We start from the raw sequence: 25,635 nt of genomic DNA, 5'->3' as shown, positions 1-25,635 counted from the left end.
CCCCCAATGATCCGATCGAAATCCCTAATTTTGATCGGATCATTGGGGTTTATTAGTAATACATCGGCATTCTGTGACCCCCACTGCCACTGTGCAGCATATTATTACATGCCAGGGACTCTATAAGATGATAGGACAATAGTCTGAGTCCATAATTGGCAATAAGTAACGGCAAAACGGTTATAAGTGACTCACAGAATTGTGCGCAGTTGCGTCTACAGTCCACGACTTCCCTGAAGGCATCAACACCTTCAGCGAGCGCGATGCCGATCACACGACGCGGTTCGAAATCGACCCTCGATCGACGGCTGCGCCATCGCCGCACACGCGTCGAATAAAAAGCAAGGGACAAGTCCTTACTCCTGATTTAAAGCTTTCGTGACTGCAGGGATTCATATTCTTGGTTCTTTCGGTAAAGTCACGTAGAAGGGAAATAATAAAATCATAAAACAATAAAAATTCTCACGTTTCGACTGAAACACAATAAATCATCATCAGGTGTGAAAGTCACAGAAAGAAAATTTGAAAATTAAAAAAATTATCATTCTGTGGATTTCACACCTGATGATGATTGCTTGTGTTGCAGTCGAAACGTCGTGAGAATGTTTATTGTTTAATATTATTTTATTATTTCCCTTCTACGTGATATGAGTAGTACTAATCACATACCTGCATTTCCCATAAATATGCTAAATGCCTCTTGATATGCATATTCTTTTGTCAAGGCGCCCTTTTCCCCCCCTTCCAACCCAGCTTATATATATGCTCCAAGCACGTGTGCTGTTTCATTCAGACGCTGTCGCCTCGACAGACCTGGTTTTCACCTGAGGACGGCTGCTTGCGTTGTGGCCGAAACGTCGTGAGAATTATTTTATTATGTTTTATTTTTATTATTTTATTACTTCCCTTCTACGTGACTTCACCGAAAGAACCAAGAAGAAGAATATAACTCCTTACTCACTAACAACTCCTCTATCAATTCTCATTGCTGGAGGGGTTGCCCCCCCCCCCCCCCTACATTTCTCGGTGGGATTTCTTCGGAGGATACTAGCGCTGACTGTTGTAATAATGGGTATGCACGACTAAAAACACCTCGAATACGCATTCGATGTTTGGTGCCACTGCGGTCTTAATGGAGTGCTCATAGGGCCTTGTGGTGGTCGTGGACACGCATGCCGTTCATTTATTGCTTACTTTGCGCCTCCCTGTGGGCGATAAGGTTTCAAATCCACGTGGGGCAGACCGCATGGCCCCCCAGCATCAGATGAGACGTCGAGCAAATAAAAACGCATTTACAAAAAAATCGCACACAAAAACATCAGTCACACTATTTTTCAGACTGCTCTGGGCGGGATAATGAACAGGGGTAGTCAAGCCGCACAATTATTTCGGGTTTTTTTTGTGTACACAACCTGTAAGTATCATGGGACCTTTTTGCCAGTATCAAAGTAAGAAAAATAATGATACGTTTTACCCTTGCTGGCAACAAAACAGATGCCAAGATGTTCGAACACCACACAGAAACCTTTAATCAAGAAATCAAGTCTGCATCCACCACACACGCATGCAAACAAACATTGCTCTGACAATATTCGCAGTCTGTGGCCTCCACCAGAGACAACAACAGCCTTATTCATGGCCTAGTGTCTCAACTACCAGCGTCGGACCAGAGAACGTCAAACGGCGAACAGTACAAGGACAATGCACCCATCAGAGAGCATTTACAGCTTTGCGGGAGTGAGCAGCTTGTGTCGCAGCAGTTGCAAGTGTTCTCCGACACAAGAAACCTACGATGCCACCATCACCCCCCACGCCCCGGTCCTCTTGGGGATGGGTCGACCGCTTCAATGCTGTTCCAGGGCCTCACACCGCTTTGCCGTTAAGGCCCTCGTTCCACGCACACAAAATACACCACCACCACCGCCGCCAAAACCCCAACTCTCATTGCAAAATCAGACAAAACATGCTTACGGTTTTTTTTTGCTTTTGAGCTATGGAGATACGTGCACAACGCCGCGTCTCTCTCTCCCTCTACCAAGCCGTCGAACGCACACAAAGGTGTCCCTCGCCACAGTCGAAATTAAAGTCTCACCCCCCCCCCCCCTTCCCGGATGGGTAGAACAGTTTCTCTATTGGCTGCAGCAGTGACGACAAACCGGTGCTCTCAATTAGCCGTGTCGAGCAGAATCCATCCTGTGTGGATATGTTCACTGGAAGGGGGGACCCCCCCCCCGCCCCGTGATTGACCTCCACACCGCCACCCACGCCCCGTTCCAAAGCGGATTCCTTGCGCCGTTTTGCCAACATCACACCCAAATATCAGCCCCCTTAAACAAACAAAAAATATTCACCAAATTTTTCTCATGGGGGAGCAAAAAAAACAACAACACCCCATTACATTAGTAGCCACAGCCAAGTCCCACAAACCATCAACCCCATAAATACAGACGCGTTAACATTCAGATGTCCGAAGAAATAGCCCGATAACCCGTTAGCAAGTGTGCCCTCGTTCAGAACTAGCCCTCGAGGTTCCGGCGTGCTGCACGTGCACACCGTGGGCACGTTCACGCGCGCAAATGTGCAAGTGTGCAAGTCGCAGTGCCAGGCAGCCAACGAACAGATTTGTGAACGTCGGCAGAGACTTGAGGGGGGTGGGGTGGGGGGAGAAGAGACCCTGAACAAAACACATGGACAGACATTTGCGAAATCGCGACGCGTCGCAGCGTTGACACCGCACAGAAGATTATAGACGTGGGGATAGAACACGTGGCCTCGAACTGGGGGGAGAAGGGAGGGAGGACGAAATATCCCCAACAGCAGCCGCGGCTCGTTCCGTTTTCCTTCGACCTGTTTCAACGTGGCACCCCCCCCCCCCCCCCGAAAGCCCCGTTCACATTGATTCTTCAACGGGAGTGTTTCTCAAGAGTTGGGTTGCTTGGCCCACGGTCCACTCAGCCCATGCATACATTCCCCACGGACCATCCCAGCCACCGGACCCCCCCCACCCAACCATCACCCCTGGTGACAAAACACATTCGCTTATCTAAATACTAGTAATACAAAAGCGATTTATATTACCGGAAAAAAAACTATAGCGGGTTTTTTTTTTTAGGGGTGGCCATTTATATCTTAGGGTAGTTCAAAAGCGGGGTAAGTTTATCCCAAGTTCCATTTTTTTTATTAAATAAGTAAAATATTAATGTCCAAAATAAAATAAAAGGTATTGAACGTTGTCATTATTGACCGGCTCGAGCCACCGCGGGCCCACCTGGAGGCCCCACCCTGGAGGGACGTGGCAGATACCTCGCCGGTGGTGCGGGGGTGATCACCACTTTGAGAACCACTGGTCCAAAAGTTCACGATTCACGCGCCGAATCGTGGGCGTGCGCAAGAGAGCAAATGTTCCGATTTAAGTGTGACGTAAAAAAAAACGATACGCTGCGACGCTTGCAGTTGTGCTCGCGCGACGACGAACACTGTGAAGATAAAACAATTTGCAAACTCATCGGTAAAAATACAACAGGACACAAAATATATATAACCGATTGTGAAATGGCAGCTTGGGCATTTGATCGTGAAAACTCGTACAAATTTCCGGGGGGGGGAGGCGGTGGGAAACATTACTGCTCTTGTAGCCATGGTGGCGATCGTTATGGGGTGGGAAAAGGGGGGCATGCCCCCCTATTATGTACACGTGCATTTCAAACTGGCAACGTGAATGCAGGCAAAGTGGACCTCAAGCCAGCGGCGTCTGTCACTTGCGCGGTGAAGGCAAGCCCAAGCAGAGTACGCGTGTAGCCGTGACCCACACCACTTTATTCATTATTAGCACGGCTCAGCCACACCATGTGAGACAAACATTACACACCTGGGGGGGGGGGGGTAGGGGGGGTTAGTGGCCAGCCCACAACTTGACACGCACGGACGGATGAACCCCCCCCCCGCTCCACACTCCTCCGCTGTACCCAACGGCTCTTCACGACACTCGCCGCACCCCACAAGGCTGCTGGGCTAACTCATAACGTAATACTCTTTCCGGAGATGTCAATTGTGATGCGCTGGCACTCTGAAGGCCCCCGAGATTCAGGTGCTCCTGAACGTTCCTTTTGAAATAAGATTTTTGTTTTTGACAGACCCTGGAACAAATATGACCCATGGGGGCCTTCTGTTTATGACTTATACGTGCCTGCGAACAGGAGAATGACTTTGCGTGTGCAATGTACATACACGGCAGGATTATACGAGACAATGTACGCTGTACTGTTATCTAATATACATGAGTGAATGGTAAACAGTTGCGCGGGTCTGATTATCAGTACACAAACGTAAAATGTAGAATTTGGAAGTCAACGGATTTGGGTAATCGTTTGCGGGTGTATAACCCCTTAACGAGTTAGGCAATTTTACAGCAAAGGTGTCCACACGTTCAACCGATTGTCTTAATCCTAAAGGTCACACGCACGCACCGACCCCGAAACGAATTACGCTCCAGTACATTCCTCCAACGCGTGCAGTTCGGGCGGGGAAGACCCGTTTACGCCGTGCGTACGGCCGTTGTGTTTGGAAACCTTTTAACGCGTCCCATCGAGCTCAAGGGGGCACACGTTCCACCATGGGGGGGGGGGCAACGAAAGAAATAAAACTGTGCAATCGCAACGGCCCGCACCCGCTCCACACAGGGAGCACAACCACAGTCGCACCAACCCCCCTGGACGCTCTCCCGTCTCACCTCAATGTCATCCCAACATTCGAGCACTTGCAGTCATCCGCGGCAGCGGTGACAGAACTAACGCTTCGGTTATCACGGACCGGGGAGACGCCATCTCAACCGAACTGTGCTCGATTTTTGATGTCAGTATTCACGCGACGCTTAATTCTTGGTATCGTTTCATATTTGCAAATGGTGATTTGATCTGTATCAAAAAGTACAATGTTTTGACTTCAACATTTTAAATCGCAAACCTCCACCCCCGAAACGTTCAACTCTGCGCGATGTAAGCGATATCCGTAGTAACTGATGTAACGATAACTCTTCGTTTTTTTGCCGTAAATTCAATTGAATATATCTAATGGGCTCAACAGTTGACTTTAAAATTATTATTCTATCAGTTTTTTAATTCTACTTGCGATTAAGCTTTTTCTTTCCCAAGTAAGCAAGCAAGCATCCGGACTTAGCGAAGACCGAATTTTTCAAGCAACAACGAACACATTTAAAGAGCCCACACCACTCACAGAAGCCTGCAATTGAGTTCAAATGTTTAACACTGCCTAGCAGTTGATACATTGAAAACGAATTTATTTAGAACTGCTCTGGGTTTAGTTTGTTGTCCGTCCACCGGACCTCCGATTAGCACGGTTGGCCATGTGCGGTGCAAAAGAAGTTCAACATACATACACACGTACATAAAGGTATGTTAATTAAAGCCATTAAGGTTTTTAAATTCTCTCCAGCACATACAAAAGTATAAGGATTCCATCACCAAGCAATAATTCGTAGCAATTAGCAACATCGGCAAGATATGACAACGGGTTTTTGTTGTTGCTTAATCTGTTAAATTAAAGGATTTTTTCTCTTTCGTATAACACGATCGTTATCGTTTCATTGTATTTAATGGCTGGCACGCCTCAGCCAAAGCATTTCAACAAGTGCCGCTTGCTAAATCTAACAAACAAAAATAAACAAAGAAAAAGCCCTCGGGCGCACACTTCACTATCTCTCTCTCTCACAGACACACCACTTGGGCCCTCCGCAAATTCTGCAATACACATCGTTGGTATTTGTATTTCTTTTCCGAGGGGGGGGGGAGGGGCGGAGGTTCTTTTAAATAATTATAAAACGTGCGTTTTTTAGCTGTTCGCGGCGGACGCCTCTGCCGTCTGCACGCCCTCGTCTTGCTCCAGCCGCTCGGGCTCATGGGAGTCTCCGTTTGCGGCCGCCACTCCGTTGGCTGCGGCCTCCGCCGAGGAGGAGGTGGCGGCGGCGGCGGCATCGTCGTCGTCGGCCGCTTCGTCTTCCGGCATCACGAAGCCCTTCTCCGAGAAGGCCTGCTTGTGCGAGGTCACCATCGCCTCCAGCTGCTGCACCTCGGCCTTCAGCTTAATGATGTCGTCCCGCCTGGACCCCACCCCCGCGCACAGCCACAGGACAAACGCAGGCGTGTTAACGTCACGCGCGTCACGGTATCGAGGCACAAGGGCCCTCTCTGCGCACAATGCTTTGCTCATTTCGTCAAGGAGCATGAACCGTCACGTGAACTCCGGTCATCATCACAGCCGCGGCTTTTTGGCCGCCGGCCATCGAACAAAGACGGTCGTCTGGAACGCGCTCTTCCTTCCAATATGAGGATGCCACTGGAGCTATGCACTTTTAAATCATCATCATCTAGATTGAAAACCCATTTCTTTAGAATTGCTTTGTGCGTTTAGTTTGTGGTCCTTCCCCCGCACCTCCGATTAGCACGGATGGCTACGTACGGTTCGAAAGATGTTCAACAAACATACATCAACGGCAGCATTGCTCCACAGAATTTCACCTCTAGAATAAAATATTTTCATTTATGAGATAAGCAAACCTCTAAATTAAATCTTATGTACAAATATAATCCTGAGAGTGCCCGATCTTGTTGGACCTGTCAAGCTAAGCAGGACTTGGGCCTGCTTTGTACTTGGATGGCAGAGCAACAATTATCTCCGCCTTGCGCGGGTTGCAATTTTAGTTCACCCAGTCTGTGGTAGCCGCCGAGGGCGTGGCGGGAGTTGTTCATCACTCCAGTTGCCGTGTGCCCCCCTGTGCCGTTCACATGCACTGATGTCCAGTGGCGGATTAAGCTAGTACGGGGCCTGTAGCATATGTTATAAAGGGGCCCTAAATAAAATAAAAACACAAATGTTTAACTTGCATAGCAAATTGTATTTTTAAATCCTTTATATTAAGTTCACTTGCTTGCTTGCGCGCTTACGACCGTGCAAATCTTTCAGTCGTTTTTTAACCCACTTCCCGTGATCCAATCGAGCTGACATTTTGCACACAGACTCGTTGTGCGTGACAATTTATTTTCTTGAAAATTTTCCACTTTTTAGGAAATTTTTTTTTTCATATTTAATTTAAAATACCTAATGTGATAAAAATGAAACTCTTACTCAAGAAAAACAGAAATGAATAATAAAATAAAGCCGATGCCACGCATATAAAGGATTTATATGCGTGACAAATCGCTAACCTTAAACACCCGGTCGTTCATAAAAGTTGAAGGCAGTATAGTACTATAGTACTAGAGCAAGTGCAGAACCACTGAACCGGAATTGATAGCTTGAAAGCATTAAGCGCGGGGCCCTTGAAAGAAAATGCGGGGCCCATAGCTTATGTAGCTACTTTTGCTACTAGGATAATCCGCCACTGCCGATGCCTACCTTGATTGGCACGTAAACTAAAGACGGATCGATTGATTGTTACGTCCCTTCGCACAGGCTGTCCTTCGCGTTCTCCGGTTTCCTCTGACAAAGCCAAACACATTAACCAAGTGGCAATGGCCAAACGACGCTCCGATCCACTCTTTCAGTTGTTAAATGTCGTTGTGCTTGGTGCGCATATGTCCCCTCGTCAATATTGTCAGTTCAACCAATCGGCGAGTTACCAGTGACCATGCGGGGTCCTTTCTCGGTTCACTGATCGCCGAATAAAGTTACTTAAATTACCTCCCGCCTGCGCCTTCATTGAGACTCGTTAATTTCGCACCGTCACAGTCAGTCACCATTAGATCTCTGGTGCATAGTCGTAGACTCAAAACTAATTTTACAGATTGAAAACTCATTGCTTTAGAGCTGCTTTTTTGTGTTTAGTTTGTTGTCCTCCCCCGCACCTCCGATTAGCGCGGATGGCGACGTGCGGTGCGAAACAAGCGCGAGTTCAACACACAAAGCGCTTTTCAGGATTTTTTTCTTCTTCCGGTCACCGTCATCGTTTGACGAAACACTGCGTTGACAAAATATCTACGATCGGTGTTTTCAGTGGTTCTGCACGCAGCCACCCGGGGCAGGGGGGGGTCACAGCAGGAGTGGCAGCACAGGCGCTCACCCGAGCGTTGGCAGTACGATCCCGTTGACGGCGTTGAGCAGCTCCAGGATGTTCTGCATGCTCGGCGCCGAGATCTGCAACAGCAACGGCGCGCAGCAGAGTCACCGACTTCGTCGCACGGGGTGCCCGCGATTGACGCTTACTCTGCCCGCAATGATTCACAATTTAATAACCGGGTCACGATTTTTGGCGGCTGCGATTAGATTCGCTGGTTATTTGATACTTGGGTCGACTGTGCCGTCTACGCGAGCACGTACGTCAGTAGAAGCGTCGTCAGCAGTCATCTCTCAAGTCGGTTAATCCACGACGTGGGCTTCCATCCTGTGACCACCCCCCCCCCCCGACCCCCTTAGCTGCCAGCGAGCCCTTGGTCACTTCACGTGCCCTCCAAGTGGCACAAGCGACGGTGGTGACAAACGCGATCACCGGGATCAGGCCGAGCGGTTTCACCTGCGGGGGTGCGATGCTGGGCTTGGCCCCGTTCTTGTAAATCTCGTTCATGGTTCTCTGCAGAGCCACCGCCTGCTGGGTCAGGTGCTTCAGGTACTCGGAGCTACCCACGGTCTTCTCGTGCACGTCCCCGAACTGCGCACGGGCAAGCACACGCCGGGGGGGGGGGACTTACGCGCGTACCGAACGAGTGCGACGCACGGATTCAAAACGATTAACCACCCGCGCGCTTAGAACTCGCGACGCGCGCAAAACCCGCTTCCCCGCCCGCTCGCGCACCTGCGCCTTGTAGATGGTGTACGTCTCCTTCTCGTGCTGCAGCGCCGAGCGGAAGTCTCCCTTGCTTGAGAAGACGCGAGCCAGCAGGTGGTGGCTGCAGGGCACACGCACACATGGAACATGAGCGCACGCGCGTGCACACAGACAAACGCATGCACGGAACATGAGTGCACGTGCGTGCACACAGACACACGCACACAGAAAACAAAGACAAAGACCCCCTCCCGGCTAGCCTCAACAGATTATTGGGGCAAGTGCTGTTAGCGAGCACCTATGAAGGCCGGCACAGCACACGAAGGGGTGGGTGGCCAGCACCACGCCCGACCGCCTTTGTCTGACCCAGTGGCTATGATTTTACACACCGCACCAGGTACTCATTTTAGGCTGAGTCGACCTAGGAGAGACCCAAGACGAGAGCAGATATTAGTCACTGGTGTTGGCCATGAGCGGGAATCGAACTAGGGTATGCTGGTTCGAAGCGCGCCGCGCTACCCGCTACACTACCACACACACACACAAGGAGCAGCACAATTATAGGCAATCACTTACACAGTAACTCCATGAGCGCCATCTGGTGTTAGAGGGACTCCTATTCAATTGACTTATTGAAGTATAACACGGAATAATTCGCGTCATTGTGAATATAAATGAAAATTTAATCGCACAATGGGTCTGCTTCGTAAATCCCTTTGACCGCAGCCCATCGGCCCAATGACCTTCTGGGAGTGCATCAGTTCAACGAAAACGATTCGGTAAAAGAAAATTCAGGACCCATTTTTCGACATTGCTGGGAATGAGACAACGGGTGGGGGGGGGGGCTGTTGATAAAAACGGGAACGATGTTGATAACGGCACAATCTTAATGACAATAATGAATGAACTATAGACGATCGTCATGATCATGACACCGATGTCGAGAATGACGTTGATGATCACACCGCCGACTAAAATAACGACGCCTGTAGATTACAATTTTGACGAGGACAACGATTGATGAAAATAATGATGACGACGACGACGATGATCACGACGACTATACGCTCGCTTCTATTTCACATGACGACGCATTTGACGATGCCGTTAGCGCGCGTGGTTGTGGTGACGACGATGACGACGACGACGTTGCGATAGCTTCCACTTCATATGACGACCACGACGACGCGTCTGACGACGCCGTGACTGCGCGTGGTGGCGACGACTACGACGACGTTCGCAGCAGCGGCTGTCACCTGAGCGCGGCACGGAGGCACTTGCCGCCGGCGTACTTGACGTTGGTGCCATGCGCCTTCTCGAGGAAGCGCAGCGCCAGCTCGTACTCGCTCACCCCGTGCAGCATCAGCCCGATGTTACTCTGCGCGCGACGGGAGAGACGCAGGTCAACCAAAGATTATATTTTCAGGAAGTTTGCTCGTTGTCCCAATGCGTATACACTGGTTGAGGGGGGTTGGTGCGGCTGAGGCAAGGTCGGGTCTCTTGGAATTTCTATTTATTTGATACAGCAATCGTGCTGTGACGGTTCCACCTGAAGACGGAAGCTTGAGTTGCCTCCGAAACGTCGTGATTTTTTATTTTACTTCTATTAATTTTTTTCCTACGTGACTTTACCGAAAAGACCTAAGAGTATGAATCCTTGCAGTCACGAAAACTTCAAATCTAGAAACATTATTATTAGTTTATTAATCTTCTTGGTTCTTTCGGTAAAGTCACGTAGAAGGGAAATAATATAAATAAAACATAATAAAATAATTCTCACGACGTTTCGGCCACAACGCAAGCAGCCGTCCTCAGGTGAAGAACAGGTCTGTCGGAAAGACAGCGTCTGAATGAACACCACCAGGCTTAGCAGCGTATATTTAAGCTCTTCCCCCTCCAACCCAGCTTAAATATACGCTGCCAAGCCTGGTTGTGTTTCATTCAGACGCCGTCTTTCCGACAGACCTGTTCTTCACCTGAGGACGGCTGCTTGCGTTGTGGCCGAAACGTCGTGAGAATTATTTTGTTATGTTTAATTTTATTATTTTATTATTTTCCTTCTACGTGACTTTACCGAAAGAACCAAGAAGATGAATCCCTGCAGTTACGAAAGCTTAAATCGAAAATTTATTATTTATTATTTTTATTATTTAATTTTTTCCCTTCTACATGACTTTACCGAAAGAACCAAGAAGATGAATCCCTGCAGTCACGAAAGCTTTAAATCGAAATTTAGTTTATTAATATTCGTGTTTATTATCATTATTATGAGTGTTTTGCACGAGGCGGTGCTTACGTCGAAAACGGCCATCTGCGGGTGGTCCTCTCCCACGAGCAGCAGCGCGAGGTAGCGCCCGCGGTAGAGGAGCTTCAGCGCGGCCGAGATGTGCGCGTTCGTGAAGCAGTAGAGGGCAAAGTTCATCTGGCAGGATGGCGAGGAAACGCGCGTCACGCGGAGGGCACGGCGCGCGTCCGCCAGCCACCGTTACCGTTCGCCCGTTCAAAAGAACGTTCCTAAACTCAAAACGGACGCACCTATCGTGTGCCACGGCCAAGGGCCGATTGTTTTACAATTAGCGCAATTTGTACGCGACGAACGTACCGTTTCGGTTAGTGGAAACGAACAAGACGGGACATTTGCGATAAGACAGTCCAACCGAGACGGTTAAAGAATTGATTCTTCAATCGAGTCGCAACCCACGAAATCGTCGTCTCGATCCGACAATTTATGAAATCGCTTGGGGGGAGGCAGTGAATGGATAGAAACTACAGACACACGACAGGGTTAGCGGCCTGGTTGAGAGAGTGCGAGTGCAGGGAGGTACACTCACGTATTCCTGGATGGTGTACGGGCTGTCGATGCCGAGGACTCGCTCGCTCATCATGGTGGCTTTCTCTTGGCAGCTCAGAGCCTGCAACATTGTACGAGACAGAGACAAAGATCACCCGAATAGCCTTGAACAGACTGTTGGGGCAAGCGCTGTCAGCGAGCACCTATGAAGGCCGGCACGGCGCACGAGAAGGGTGGGTGGCCAGCACCACACCCAGCCGCCTTTGTCCCCCCAATGCTGATATTTTTGTTACACTCTGTACCAGGTACTCGTTTCAGGCCGAGTCAACCTAAGAAAGGCCCAGAATCCGTTTAGATAATCGTCACTGCTGTTGATCGTGAGCGGGAATTGAACTTGGGCTGCCAGGTTCGTAGCGCAGCGCGCCAACTGCGACGCCAAATACAAAGAGCCCCCATTATAGCCTTAACAGTCTGTTGGGGCAAGTGCTGTTAGCGAGGACCTATGAAGGCCGGCACGGTACACGACGGGGTGAGTGGCCAACACCACTCCCGGCCGCCTTTGTCTCCCTAAGTGGCGATGTTCACGCGACGCACCAGGTTACTCATTGGACGTCAAGTCGACATGCGTAGAGAAATGAAGACATTTGCACGTACACAAAAACACATCCGCAACAACAACAACAACCGCCATTTGCCACTAAGTGGCGGTGACGTCACCACGGCGCTTGTTCCAGGCTATGCACACACACGCCGGCGTGTGCGTGGCGCCGCGTCCCCACGCACCTCTCCGTGGTCGCCCAGGATGTAGTGGAGGCGCGCGAGGAGACGCAGGCAGGCGATGATCTCGGCGTGCAGTGCGCCGTACACGCCGTTGTAGAGGTTCAGCGCCTCCCCCAGCTGCGTGCAGCCCTCCTTGAAGAAGCCTGCACGGCGACACAGTCCGGCCCCATGCACGCACACACACGGACACACGCAGACACACGCAGACACACACAAACACACACAGACACAAACAAACACACACACAGACACAAACAAACACACACACACAGACAGAAACAGACACACACACACACAGACACAAACAGACACACACACACACAGACACACACAGACACACACAGACGCACACAGACACGCACACACACACACACACAAACCGCGCGTGTCAATGTCGTCGCCAATGGCTTCGTTTGCACGGTGCGCGCGAGGGGGAGGGGGGGGGCAGGCTCCCTTTCGTTGCCGCGGCGACAATGTGGGGGGGCAACTACTCGGGGAATCCCCGTGATCCGTACCAATCCGGGGAAGTTCCTCCCCTGTCGGCACTGCCCGTGCGTGTGCCCGTGCGTGCCCGTGCCTCACCCTGCTGTATGTGCGCCTGGGCGGTCTGGAAGATGCGCTGCGCGTCCGTGGCGCGCGCGTCCAGGTGCTTCACCACCGGGAACATGTTGAGGATGTCCTCCTCCGTGAAGGTCGCCTTGTGCCGCCCCTCGAAGTTGTACTCCCGGAGCAGCACCTGGGGACGCGCGACGGCAAGGGGACGCGCGCTGAGCACCGCGTTGTCCGGCCCTCCCCGCGAGCGAGCGGATGTGAACGAACGGACGGACGAGCGGACGAGTGGGACGTAAAACGCACGGAGGCCTCCGCGCGCTCTCGTTCGTCTTACGCCGGACGGAATGAGAACGCGATCGGCGTTTTGGGGTTCACCCCCGGCGCCCAACCCGCCACAAGCGATTCTAATTTTGCCGCAATTCAAATCTGGATCAGATTTACTTTTCGCCGAATGCTTAGCATCATCTCGTACGCACCTGTTTCGCATATGTTGCCGAATCGTTTTTTTATTTACGGTTTTTATTAAACTCCAATTCTCGGAATGTAACGACAGCGAATGATGTAGATATAATCTGCACGAAAGGCAAATAATCGAATCTCACATTCACCTTTCGATGCATGTACAGCGAGAGTTCGACCCGATTAACCGATGCATCACAACATGCCGAGTGAATAAGCACAAGGACCAATCCCTCGTTACCCCAGGGGGCTCTTCAGCAAAACCCCTCGACAAAACGCACGACGGGAGACTGCCCGACTCAAAATAGGAAGGTTGTTTTAGTTCAGATCCTGGTCAGGGGATCACCTTGGCCCATCATCATCGTCACCACCATCCCTTGGGGATAGATAAAGTCAAAAAAACAATTGCCCAAGTAGTCTTGTGTTTGCCCGGTTGCATAAGAATGTGGACTTTGAGGCTCAAGAACAGCAACAGGATGGTTTGAGCATTGGAGGCACTGGCTTTACCTATGTCTCTGCTTTAGCCGTGACGCGTCGCATTTTGCAGAAAAGCTGAGCTCCCATTTAGAAAGTCCCGAAGTCGTGTCCTGCCCAGAGTTCAGTCCCGTCACCATCATCACCGTCACCATCATCACCCCTACCCACCGTCTTTAACAGCCTAAAGGCCAATTCAATTATCCCTTTTACACAGCATCAATGTTCAAGTTCTCACCACTACTGAGTAACTTGAGAACCCCCCCCTAACCCCCATTGCCTCCTGAACGCGTCACCACCTTGCTTGTGATGTATGTGCGTCGGAACTTATTTTCGCACGCCGTACGTAGCCAACCGTGCTGATCGGAGGTGCCAATGTTGGTCGCTCGCGGCCACAGCCCCCGACGACCGCGACGACGACTCACCTGGATGCCCCCCTTGAGGCAGATCTCCCGCAGGAGCGCGAGCTTCTGGATTCCGTACTTCTCCAGGGCCTGGTCCACGCCATCACTGCCACAACGAGACCGGGCTGCGACTTAGGCCAGACTGGATCAACGACGAACCCAAACCCGCGTTATTTCTCCCAGCTCGCACCTGGAGTGGACGGCCATTTGCACACTCCCTCCTCCCCTCCCACCCTTAGCAGTGCACAGCCACTGGGTTTGCACAGTCATGTGGGGGGGTGGGTGGGTGGCGATGTTTACACATCGCACCAGGTTACTCATTTTTTTTTTTTCTTTTAACAATCGACCTAGGGAAGGGTCCAGGACCGCTTCAGATAATCGTCACCGGCGTTAGCCATGAGCAGGAATCGAACTCTGGTCTCCGCCGGGTTCGTAGCGCAGCGCGCTAACCACTCCACTCCCACCAGCGCCAGCGCCCGGCTAAGATCCGGTCCACTGGTGCGCCCACTCACCACTCGAGGTCGATGGCGTAGTACTCGCGCGCCTCCGTGCGGATGCTCTTCCACAGCTGCTGGGGGGACAGTGCGGCCCAGCTGCCGCTGTCCGTGCCCGCGCCGTGACCCCCGCGCTGGTTGCGCCTCCGACCGCGCCGCTTGCCCTTGGGCGCCGACGACGCCGCGTCCTCGGAGGCCTGCGCATTCGTTCGGCGATTCGTCGATCAATTGATTCAGTGGCTCGTTCAGCAATTCATTTATTCAGCGATTCTTTCGTTCGCTTACGCTAATTCAGTGACCCATTCAGTGATGCGTTCACCGATTAATTCAAAGTTTCATTCGGCGACTTATTTCGGCGTTTAATTCGTAGTTTCACTCATTCGGCGACTCGCTCGTAAAATTCGGTTCAGCGACTGTGGCAGTGCCGCGCGCGGACGAGCCGGTCCACAGCGACCGACACGTGCGACGCTCCAAGCAACATCTGGGGTGCGACACGGACCACCGATGCACTGGCGATGACGCAGCGAGCATCCGTTCTCGCCCCAACACTGCGAGCTCTCGTGCGGTTCTTGTTGCGGCACGGGCGAACGACGACCACGAGCAAGAACCGGAATGATTGTCAATGTGCCATCTCGTCCGCACCCTCCCCCCCGGACAGGCGTCGCGAATCGTCGGTCGCCATTACCTGCGCATTCGACGCGGAGGAGTTGTTGTTGTTCGCGGCTCCCGCACCCCCGGCGCCCGGGGCTGCGGTGCCCGACGAGGAAGACAAAGAGGAGGACGAGGAGGGGGCTCCGGGGTTGGAGCAGGCGCTCAGGAAGCAGTTGAGGAAGTGAGCGACGGCGATGGAGAGACCTGACAGGTCCGTGTTCTGCGGGGGGAGGCGGGGGGGGGGGGGGGGGGGGCGCGTGCAACATGGAACACGCAAACAGGCAGTGCACGCTCGCACGTGGAGATGGCATCGCGTGGATATCACCCGCCGTGCTCAACCCCCCCCCCCCGCCAAGACAAAGATCCCCCGTATAGCCTTAATAGACAATCGGGGCAAGTGCTGTTAGCCAGCAGCACCTATGAAGATCGGAACGGTACACGAGGGGGTGGGGTGGCCAGCACCACGCCCGACCGCCTTCGTCTCCCCAGTGGCGATGTTTACACACCGCACCAGGTACTCATTTGAGGCCAAGTCGACCTAAGGGAGGCCCAGGACCGGTTCAGACAATCGTCACACGTGTCGGTCGCGAGCGGGAATCGAACTCGGGTCGCCGGCTTGGTAGCGCGGGGCGCTAACCGCTGGACTACCGCTCCCCCAAACACCGGGGCACGCAGCCACCGGGGGCAAAACCGCCGCGTTTGTTTCCACACCTCCACCAAGTGACGATGTCGACACATCGCTACCAGGTACCCGTTTAAGGCCGAGTAATTCTAAGGGGAGGCCAGGCCCAGGACCTGTCCAGGGGGCGACGCTCATCGCAACATGCACAGACACGCGCGCACAGGATCACGCGCACCGCACACACGCGCGCGTGCGTTAAGAAAGTGTGCCGTTTAAAGTCCTGTTCTCAAAACATGTAGCCAGTCTCTTTCGTCGTGCATCATGCAGCCAGATGGAATGACGGTTCAGACTGCTTAACAAAAATCTCATCAGGCGCCGACCTCGGCTCGTCATCCTTCCCGACAGAGACCGAACCACTGTCATGGGAATGTGGAAATTCCACCGCAGACTCAGGGGCTGCAGACAGCGATGAGCACGCCACAAAGCAGCCGATCGGGAGAGCGTGCGGATGCCTTTCCCCGTTACGATTAACGACAGGCGCAAACGTGACATCGCTCGCCCGCCCGTCGTGACCGACGGATTACCTGCAGGTAGGTCCTGAGAAGGTGCTTGGCCGACCTCGTGATTATCTCCACGATGACCAGGCTCTGCACAACGGAGACGGATGTGCAAAGAGAGAACACGCCTGAAGGCCGCTGGCCACGGATGGCACGAACTCGCATCGTCACGAACTCGCATCCTCAAGAGCGCCAGGGGCTTTTGTGCGAGCGTCGAGAGCGACTCACGTGGAGGTAGGAGAGCGTGCGAGCGTCGGGCAGGCCAGTGATCATCCGGGCGAGCGTGCCCAGGTAGCGCAGCCCGATCCCACGCCGATGCAGAGCCTCCACCAGCGTCGAGCCGTCCATGGGCACCACCAGCTGCTCCATGCAGTCCTTCAGCTGCAATAACAACCACCACCAGCACCAGCAACGGCATTATACTCTTGAAACTCCAAGGTTACATTCAGAGTTAAAACTTTCGTTACTGCAGGAATTCATATTCTTGGTTCTTTCGGTAAATTCACGTAGATAGAAAATAAAATAAATTTTTAATTAAAATAAAATAAATTTTGTTTTTCCTACGTGACTTTACCGAAAGAACAAAGAATATAAACTCGAAGGCGTTCGTAGCCAATGCAAGGATCCATTTTAGTTTTTGGGCGAGGCCCACGTGGTCGTTTTACAGTGACATTGTTGTCGACGGCCCTCCACCACCCGACAAGATTGTCACGAGGGAGGGAGCGAGGGAGGGAGGGAGGGGGGGGAGGGGAGGGAGCGAGGGAGGGAGGGAGCGAGTGAGGGAGCGAGGGAGGGGACGGAGTGAGGGGAGCGAGGGAGGGAGGAAGGGGAGGGAGCAAGGGGACAGAGGGGAGGGAGGAGGGGACTCACAAACGCCGGCATCTGCACCGAGACGAGGAAGGCGGCCGCCTCGAACAGCAGCCGCTTCTGGTGCTGAACGGACTCGCGCTCCGACTCCGGGAAGCGCACGGCTGCACACACAGAGACAAAGGTGCCGCCCCGCAGAGCCTTGACAGACGTGTAGGGGCAAGTGCTCTCGGCGAGCACGGACCCGGGGGTCGGGGGTCGCGGTGGGGGGGGGGGGGGGTCGCGGTAGGGGGAGGATGACGGTGGGGGGGGGGGTCGCGGTAGGGGGAGGATGATGGTGGGGGGGGGGTCGCGGTAGGGGGAGGATGATGGTGGGGGGGGGGTCGCGGTAGGGGGAGGATGATGGTGGGGGGGGGGTCGCGGTAGGGGGAGGATGATGGTGGGGGGGGGGGGTCGCGGTAGGGGGAGGATGACGGTGGGGGGGGGGGGGTGACGGTGGGGGGGGGTCGCGGTGGGGGGGGTCGCGGTAGGGAGAGAATGACGGTGGGGGGGGGGTCGCGGTAGGGGGAGGATGATGGTGGGGGGGGGGTCGCGGTAGGGGGAGGATGATGGTGGGGGGGGGGGTCGCGGTAGGGGGAGGATGACGGTGGGGGGGGGGGGGTGACGGTGGGGGGGGGTCGCGGTGGGGGGGGTCGCGGTAGGGAGAGAATGACGGTGGGGGGGGGGGGGGTCGCGGTAGGGGGAGGATGACGGTGGGGGGGGGGGGGGTGACGGTGGGAGGGGGGGTGACGGTGGGGGGGGGTCGCGGTGGGGGGGGGGTCGCGGTGGGGGGGGGGGATGACAGTGGGGAGGGGTTGGCGGTGGGGGGGGGGGATCGCGGTGGGGGGGGGATGACGGTGGGGTCACGGTGGGGTCACGGTGGGGGGGATGACGGTGGGGTCGGGGTGGGGTCACGGTGGGGTCACGGTGGGCTCCGCTCTCACTGGGGGTGAAGACGTCGGGGTTGAAGCGGATGTCGAAGAACGCGTCGTTGACGGAGCCCACGGCTCGGCACGCGTTGCGCATTACGTCGTGGCCGTTCATCTCTGCCGCCATCGGTCCGTTGCGCAATCACACGAATCCAAAAGATTTCAACATTAGCCACGAAATTAATTAGCAAAACAACCATCGCGCGATCGACCAAGTGGTAAAAAACGATAATTCCGCAATAACTTAACGGTTCTTTACTTACACAATCGATCAATTGCACAACCGAAGCGCGACAAAATTATAAACGCAATCTATTCTTTACACAACGAGTTATTTTTCATCATTCATTGCAGAATACATAGTTATAAACGCCATCTATGAGTTACACGATCAATAACACAGAGTCATAAGCAGAGAAGGAGAGGGACTGAGCTTAGGGCAGAGACTTTAATCAAGAAAGCCGGGCCTCAAACACAGAGGGCGTTCCAGACAGCAGGAGCAGCAGATTTTTTTGGACTAATACGAAAACTATTTTTTTATTTGATCAGGTAAGTAAGGCCCACCCCGCGCTATATATCTGTTTTTAAAAAGCGACCTGGCTACCACAGGTGATGGCTCAACGAAGTGACTTATCACGTCGAAATTGACAGCAGCCAAATGCTCCAAAACGCGTGATGCCGATTCTAAACGTGGAGGGAAAACCCGGAGGACCCGGGAGAAAAATCCACGCAGCAGCAGTGAAATACAAGACCACGGCACGCGAGTAAGTGAACCATAGCGCCGTGCAGCAGTGCGCGCGCGTGCGGAGTTGACCGTGGTGGTGTACAGGCGGCCCCCCCCTCTCACCCGCATCGTCGGTGCCCTGGGCCTCGTCTGCGCCTTCCTTCTTGAGCGCCTTGTGCTGCGAGATGGCGAGGTGCATGAACTGCTGGTGCCTGACACGCGCACACGCAAGCACATGCACACCCCGAGTCAGCGAGACCGGCACGGCACCGCCATCACAGGGGCCACGCACAGCGGCCCCATCACGCGACCGTCGTACGGTCGTCACGCCGCCGCCAAGACGACTGGACACACGTGACGCCGTCGCGCGAAAGGCGTCGCCGTCACATGACCAACGTAGCATTGTCACGTGACCCAATGTAGCACAGTTTGTTGTCTTTCCCCCGTGCCTCGGATTCCCGCGGTTGGCTACGTACAGTGCAAAAGAAGTAAAAAATATACACACACACACACAGTTGCGTGACTTTCCCGAAGAAAAAACTAAACTTAATCGGTAACGAGGCCATGCGCGGGAGGGCGTGTGGCACAGTTTGGTGCCAGCTATCAGAGTGGCGGTCGTGTTACTGAAGTTCTCTGCCGTGAATGCCATGTCTTTAAAAAGAATGGCGCTATGCCTCTAAATTCTGATTTGGCGGCGAACGGTACACCCACCCTGCAACTTGCAGTCTTCTCGGCACAGGAAAGGGTGAACAAATCACCGCTACGCTACCGTCATCACCGCCATCGCCGCCACCGCCGCCACCTCCTGACCAACACGTCGACGGTCGCGCGAATGACAGGCCACCGCCGTACGACACGAACGACTACTCCCGCTGCTAATGACTGCGGGACGCGGCGAACGTTGGCAGTCGTAGTTTACATAACAACCACTCTGCTCCATCCCCGCCCCCCCACCCCCTACTACTCACTTGCTCTGTACGAAGGCGTCCACGAGCTCGTGACGCAGGCAGGGCAGGCGGTGTCGATGCGCCCTTGGGAAGCCGAGGCTCGTGCACACCTCCGGGAACGGAACCTCCTCCTCCTTCTTCTTCTTCCCCTGCTCCTCCTCCTGATCCTCCTCTTTCTCCTCCTTCTTCCCCTGCTCCTCCTGCGCCGCCCCCGTCTCCTCGCCGTCGCCCTCCGCGGCCCGGACGTCGTCCGTGGCCTCGGGCGTGGCCATCGGCAGGAAGTTGGCGTCGGGGGGGAAGGTGCGGATCAGGTCCAGGATGTAGTGGCGGCCGTCGTTACCCACAATGCCCTTGCACTCCACGGAGGAGCACAGCTCCACGGCCTCGTCTTTCTCGTTGAGAACCTGCAAGAGAATAGGGTTTGTTTTTATTGCGTCAATATCATGTATACAGGGTGTCTCAAAAGAATGTTAACACTTGTATGGGACTATCGTTTTCATGGGCAAAAAAAACGGATAATAATACACTGTAACGTGATACCAAATGTAAATGTTAATAGCTTCAAAAGGTCAAAGAGTCTCCACTTGTTCGCCATCGTTGTCAACGCGTGGCCTGGAATCTTCTCCAGGTGGTCTCTCCAGAGCCCGGGAGGCACATTTATTGTGGTGTTGTTGCAAATTCTCAGAAGTGTTAAACACACTTTTTTTTAAGCACCCTGTATTTCGGTTGAACACCCTCTCTGCGTATGGGGGGGGGGGGGTAGTACAAGCTTGCAACAATAATACTGTGGCTTCAGAAACACAGCGTGCTAGAGGGAGGCCAGTGTGACTAAGAGGAGCCACACAGCAGGGCGGGAGGGCGGCAGCCGATCCCAGCGGCCCGATCCGTCTGTGCACATCGTGGTTGTGAATTTTCTCCAGGCACTTATCGGCTCCCTCCTCTCGCTTGGCAAACACCAAAAAGTTGTTGACGCCGCAGTCCAAACGTCTGTCCTGCCCGCGCCGGGTAACAGACCGTCGTGCCGTGCCCATGCACGCGCTTACGGGACCGCACCCTGTAGGTGCACACCCGTCTCACGTGCGTACCAGCATGCACAACGAACGTCCTGGATGCGCCGACAACCGTGAACGTAGATTCACACGCCAACGTGCACACCGCCAAGTGCGCACGTACAATCCCCACGCATGGTGAGATCATAGTATTAGGTTTTTACCCTTTCAACTGGTACGAAAACTGACACCTTTATACAAGGCATCATGTTTGCAATAACCACAACACAAGCAGTCAAAATGCAAACAAAAAGAAACAACTCTGATGATGGTAATGATATGCACTGTCCTTACTATCATCAGAGTTGTTTCTTTTTGCTGCTTGTGTTGTGGTTATTGCAAACATGATGCCTTGTATAAAGGTGTCAGTTGTTGTACCAGTTGAAAGGGTAGAAACCTATTACTATATTTTGCCACTGGTAAAGGAGGCCTCAGTGTTAATGGCGAGATCAGTCAGATGCACGGACCCGCACAAGCAACGTGCGCGTGCACGAGCAGGCGAGCCGATTCACAATGTCGGGCCAGGGTGGCACGGTGGTAACACTGGTGGCCTGATCGGCCAGAACAAGAAGCCCCCCCGGGGTAAGATTCTCAACAACTCGGGTGTGCGTTCCTGCGCGTGAAGTCTGTACGCGTGTTCTGCCACCCCCCTTCCCCCGTATTCCGCATGAGTTTCATCCGGGTTCTCCGGTTTCCTCTCCAAAGCAAAAAAAAAAAAACAAACCCGCCACATAAATGTAACTTGGCATTGGCCAAAGCTCCCAATTCTGAACAACAAGAAAAATGTCCTTGCAAACTTGGCAAGCGAACACGGGGACTCTGCGAGGCCTTCCCTCGGTAAACAAGCGTAACAGTAACGATCATAAATAATACAAGGAGTAGCAACAACAACAACAACATCAACGAGCAACGACAACAATAGACACCTTGTGGCGCAGGATGTGCAGCGGCTTGGCGACTCGCTCCAGCAGCGTGGTGAACTTGCGCGTGGTGGCGGCCGTCGTGAGCTTGCCGGACGACGAGGAGCAGGCGACGGTGGCGCCGAAGTCCAGGGAGCCGTAGGCGATGGCCTGCTCCTGCTCGCGCTCCAGGATGCCGGGGATCACCGACTGCGCCGTCACGCGGTAGCCGCGGTAGTCCACCAGCGCCGTCGCCAGCACGTGCAGCCCCTCGGGGTCCAGCGCCGACACGGCGCGCACGCCCGCCAGGTCCAGGGCCGGGGCCACGTGCGCCGCCGCGTCGCCGCCCACCGCCTGCGCGGGGGGGCGGGGGGGGGGGGGGGAGCCAGGTTAGTCGCCGGGCGACGGCTTATCGATAAAAAACGCGCAGTTGACATCGTCGATCGAGTGCCCGCCGCGTCGTGGAGGAGGAGGAGCGTCACGGGTGGAAGAAATGGTCACTGGCGACCGTTGCCAGGTTACGCTGCGGGAGCGGCGGCATAGGGAGTGGTTCGCAGCGTCGAGCTCATGAACCCGCGGACCGATTCGCTAAACAGTTAACGCAAGCGATATCAGAATAGCTTCGGGCGCTCCCACAGCTTCACCAGCCTGCGCCGACCAACGCGGTGAAGTTTGGTGAAGTTTGTTTAAATAGCCCCCCCCCCTCCCCCCCAAGGCCTCACACTGCATGGCGTGGGTCTTCGACCAGCAGTGAAATGCCAAAAGGTCTACAACATTTGCATCTATATTTTATGTAACAGGCCACATTCCACGAACACGTTCCGTCAGTTTCGGCAAAAACAAAACGATTCCCCCCGTTGAATGAGAGCGGCGAACAGGCAAATGACGTGAAAATAATTCAATCGGCGTTTTTGCCATTCAGAGAGCGCTTGCAAACTTGGCGACAGCGCATCGCAGCGCGACGTCTTCTTGAAGAGACGAGAATTCTGAACCGTGGGTTGGGATTTAAACACACCCCCCCCCACCGCCAAGCATGCGGAGGAATCACTCCCTGCGCCCCCGCCCCCCCCACTCTTGCCTTGTAGTGGTCCCGCACGTCGAAGCCCAGGCTGAAGAAGATGTTGTTCCACAGGAACATCTGCGTGCGCGCGTCCTCCCCGGGGTTGATGGCCATCACGTTGCCGTCCGCCACCGCCATGGCGCCGCGCGCCGCCGCCGCCGTGAAGTCGCTCTGAACCTGGAGCGCGCGCGGGAGATTCAGGACGGTGCCGGCGGCGGGGTAAAAGATTTATTGAAAGGAAGCCAACCCCGCGCCACTGCGGATCTCACTTCCATCTGGGACCACGTGCCCCACCCCACCACCGCACCCCCAATGCCCAAAGATCTTGGGACTCCTCAGCCACCTGAAGAGCCACCACCCAAAACCTGACGGACGTCATCCTCGAAGCGCGAGGGGAACCGCCGCCGCCACCGCCGCCCCCGTCGACGGTAGAATACTCGGACCGTTTTAACAGGAGGACCACGTGAAAGGGTCTCCCGCCTCCGCAAGTGGAAGGTCAACAAGAGAGTCCGCAATGTGACCGAGGAGACTGTGACCAAACGACGGAGCGGCATCGTCAACCGTTGCCCCAAACGACACTTCACCGGGGAGCTCCCGAGAGCGTCAACGCGAAACCGGCATGCCAAGCCGGCACGAGGCTCACAACACTTTAGCAGTAATGTAGAGAATCTAGCCGCATGCCCGAAATATTATTTAGGTATGACCCCAGTGTCAGGGTCGTGACCAGGGACTGCCAGTGTGGATATACGATGGGTACACGTCAGTATAGGGGAATCTAGAAAGGTTTGCAAGTGTGTGCAGGTGTTTAAATCTGTACAGGTGAGTGCGTAGATCTGTACAGGTGACTGTGTATAAGCAAGTGTGTATGGCGAAGTCAGTCTATAGAGGTGAGTGTGTACAGGTGAGGGTATACAGGTGAGTGTGTAAAGATGAGTGTGTAAAGGTGAGTGTGTACAGGTGAGTCTGTCAAGGTGAGGGTATACAGGTGAGTGTGTACAGGTGAGTGTGTACAGGTGAGTGTGCAAAGGTGAGTGTGTGAAGGCGAGTGTGTGTGTCAGGTGAGTGTGTACAGGTGAGTGTGTCAAGGCGAGTGTGTACAGGTGAGCGTGTGCAGGGACGCTCGTGCCTTGAAGATGGCGCGGTCTCTCAGCAATCGCTCGGTAAGGTTCTTGTGAGGAAGCTCTCGCGTCGCTTGGATTTCCTCGTTCCAGTCGCGTGTCTGCGGAACAGCGACGCCTCAGCTCCACGTGACACAGTCCCAGCACAGCGTAGCGTCACACAACCCTCGCAACACCACTTCAGCATCACGCGCGACATGAAGGACACACGCCGGGCAAAAACAAAGCAACATCGCCGCACAACATCAAGCAGACGAAGCAATGGCACCACGCAGCACGATCCCACAACACACCGTGGGCAACGTCATGCGACGACCACGATGCACCACACAGCGTGACACACGAGGCGCCGACAACGGCAAGACTTTGGGAGGTGGTTGAGGAGGAGGAGGAGTGCCTTCAAGCACTCAGGCTGAAAACGAATTTCTTAAGAACTGCTGCTTGTGTTTATCTTGTGTGGTCCTTCTCCCGCACCTCCCGATCAGCACGGTTGGCTACGTACGGTGCGAAAGAAGTTTCAACACACGGTACATACTCCGAGGGGATCTCGGTGCCCCCCCAATGAAGAACACAATCTTCTGAGGCAGGACACGCTACGGGGCGGCTGACCCCTGGCGAGGGATGACTCGGCAGCAACAGCACCCATGTGGATGTCATCCAAGCGGAGAAGCTCCCTGGGCAAAGTCGACGTTCATCAGAAGAAGAACTTCATGGGGAGATGTCGCCCCCCCCCACCCCCCGCCGCCCCCCTAGCGTGAGCTATCGCTCAGCAGCAAGCAGAGGACGAGGGGACCTTGTGGAGAAGAACCCCACACCCCCACCACCCCCGCAAAGACAAAGACCCCCCGTGTAGCCTTAACAAACTGTTGGGGCAAGTGCTGTTAGCGAGCATCCATGAAGGCCGGAACGGCACACGAGCGGGGTGGGTGGCCAGCACCATGCCGGGCCGCCTTTGTCTCCCCAGCGGCGATGATTACGCACACCGCACCAGGTTACTTATTTGATGCCGAGTCGACCTAGGGGAGGAAGCCCAGGACCTGTTCAAGATAATTGTCACCCGTGTTGGTGGCCGTGAAAGGGAACCGAACTTGGGGTCCCCGGCGTGGTAGCGCAGCGTAGCGCCAACCGTTAAAACTCCACCGGTTGACAAGCAACGGTGGAGGAGAGAGCCTGGCTAGGCCGATTACCGCACATGACAGTGACGGTTCCACGTTGGGAGTCAAGACGAAGACAGCAAGCGATGCGGCTCGTCAAGCGTAGGAGCGCTGCTCCTCCACCCCAGGCGGGGAGGGGTGGGGGGGGAGGACACGCACCTGCCCTGGGATGTGCTCCTCGTAGCCCAGGCGGGAGGTGTAGGCCTCCTCCGCTCGCACGCAGTCCACCGTGTGCTCCAGCTGCGGGGCCGTCCAGCTGTACACCTGGAACGGCGTGGCCATGCGCTCCAGCGGGTGCCTCTGCACCCTGTGGGGGTGGGGGTGGTGGTGCGGGGGGAGGGGTCAAAGT

General features: G+C 54.2%; 1 protein-coding gene across 3 annotated transcripts in view; it reads right to left on the bottom strand.

Moving 5' to 3' along the window:
- Positions 1-989: 989 nt before the first annotated feature.
- The window catches only part of CLUH (clustered mitochondria homolog), an 86,490-nt gene continuing 61,844 nt past the window's right edge, over positions 990-25,635 (bottom strand). For all 3 annotated transcript variants that reach the window (XM_061562075.1, XM_061562074.1, XM_061562076.1), the window contains exons 8-29: positions 25,446-25,593; positions 24,141-24,233; positions 23,033-23,191; positions 21,982-22,308; positions 20,028-20,410; positions 19,183-19,271; positions 18,351-18,452; positions 17,431-17,531; positions 16,789-16,941; positions 16,588-16,650; positions 15,416-15,601; positions 14,749-14,927; positions 14,258-14,342; positions 12,930-13,083; positions 12,351-12,490; positions 11,608-11,688; positions 11,073-11,198; positions 10,033-10,154; positions 8,804-8,897; positions 8,525-8,659; positions 8,075-8,148; positions 990-6,115 (exon numbers count right to left, since the gene is read on the bottom strand). In XM_061562075.1, the coding sequence (XP_061418059.1) occupies positions 5,848-6,115; positions 8,075-8,148; positions 8,525-8,659; positions 8,804-8,897; positions 10,033-10,154; positions 11,073-11,198; positions 11,608-11,688; positions 12,351-12,490; positions 12,930-13,083; positions 14,258-14,342; positions 14,749-14,927; positions 15,416-15,601; positions 16,588-16,650; positions 16,789-16,941; positions 17,431-17,531; positions 18,351-18,452; positions 19,183-19,271; positions 20,028-20,410; positions 21,982-22,308; positions 23,033-23,191; positions 24,141-24,233; positions 25,446-25,593 (3,262 nt within the window). In that variant the 3' untranslated portion in view covers positions 990-5,847. The remainder of the gene's footprint in view (positions 6,116-8,074; positions 8,149-8,524; positions 8,660-8,803; positions 8,898-10,032; positions 10,155-11,072; positions 11,199-11,607; positions 11,689-12,350; positions 12,491-12,929; positions 13,084-14,257; positions 14,343-14,748; positions 14,928-15,415; positions 15,602-16,587; positions 16,651-16,788; positions 16,942-17,430; positions 17,532-18,350; positions 18,453-19,182; positions 19,272-20,027; positions 20,411-21,981; positions 22,309-23,032; positions 23,192-24,140; positions 24,234-25,445; positions 25,594-25,635) is intronic.

This window comes from Lethenteron reissneri, chromosome 28, assembly GCF_015708825.2.
Source record: "Lethenteron reissneri isolate LAM-NWPU_2019-01 chromosome 28, ASM1570882v1, whole genome shotgun sequence".
In the NCBI taxonomy this organism is placed as follows: Eukaryota; Metazoa; Chordata; class Hyperoartia; order Petromyzontiformes; family Petromyzontidae; genus Lethenteron; species Lethenteron reissneri.
The sequence above is the reverse complement of the archived record's forward strand: the minus strand, read 5'-3'. Positions and strand labels throughout refer to the sequence as shown.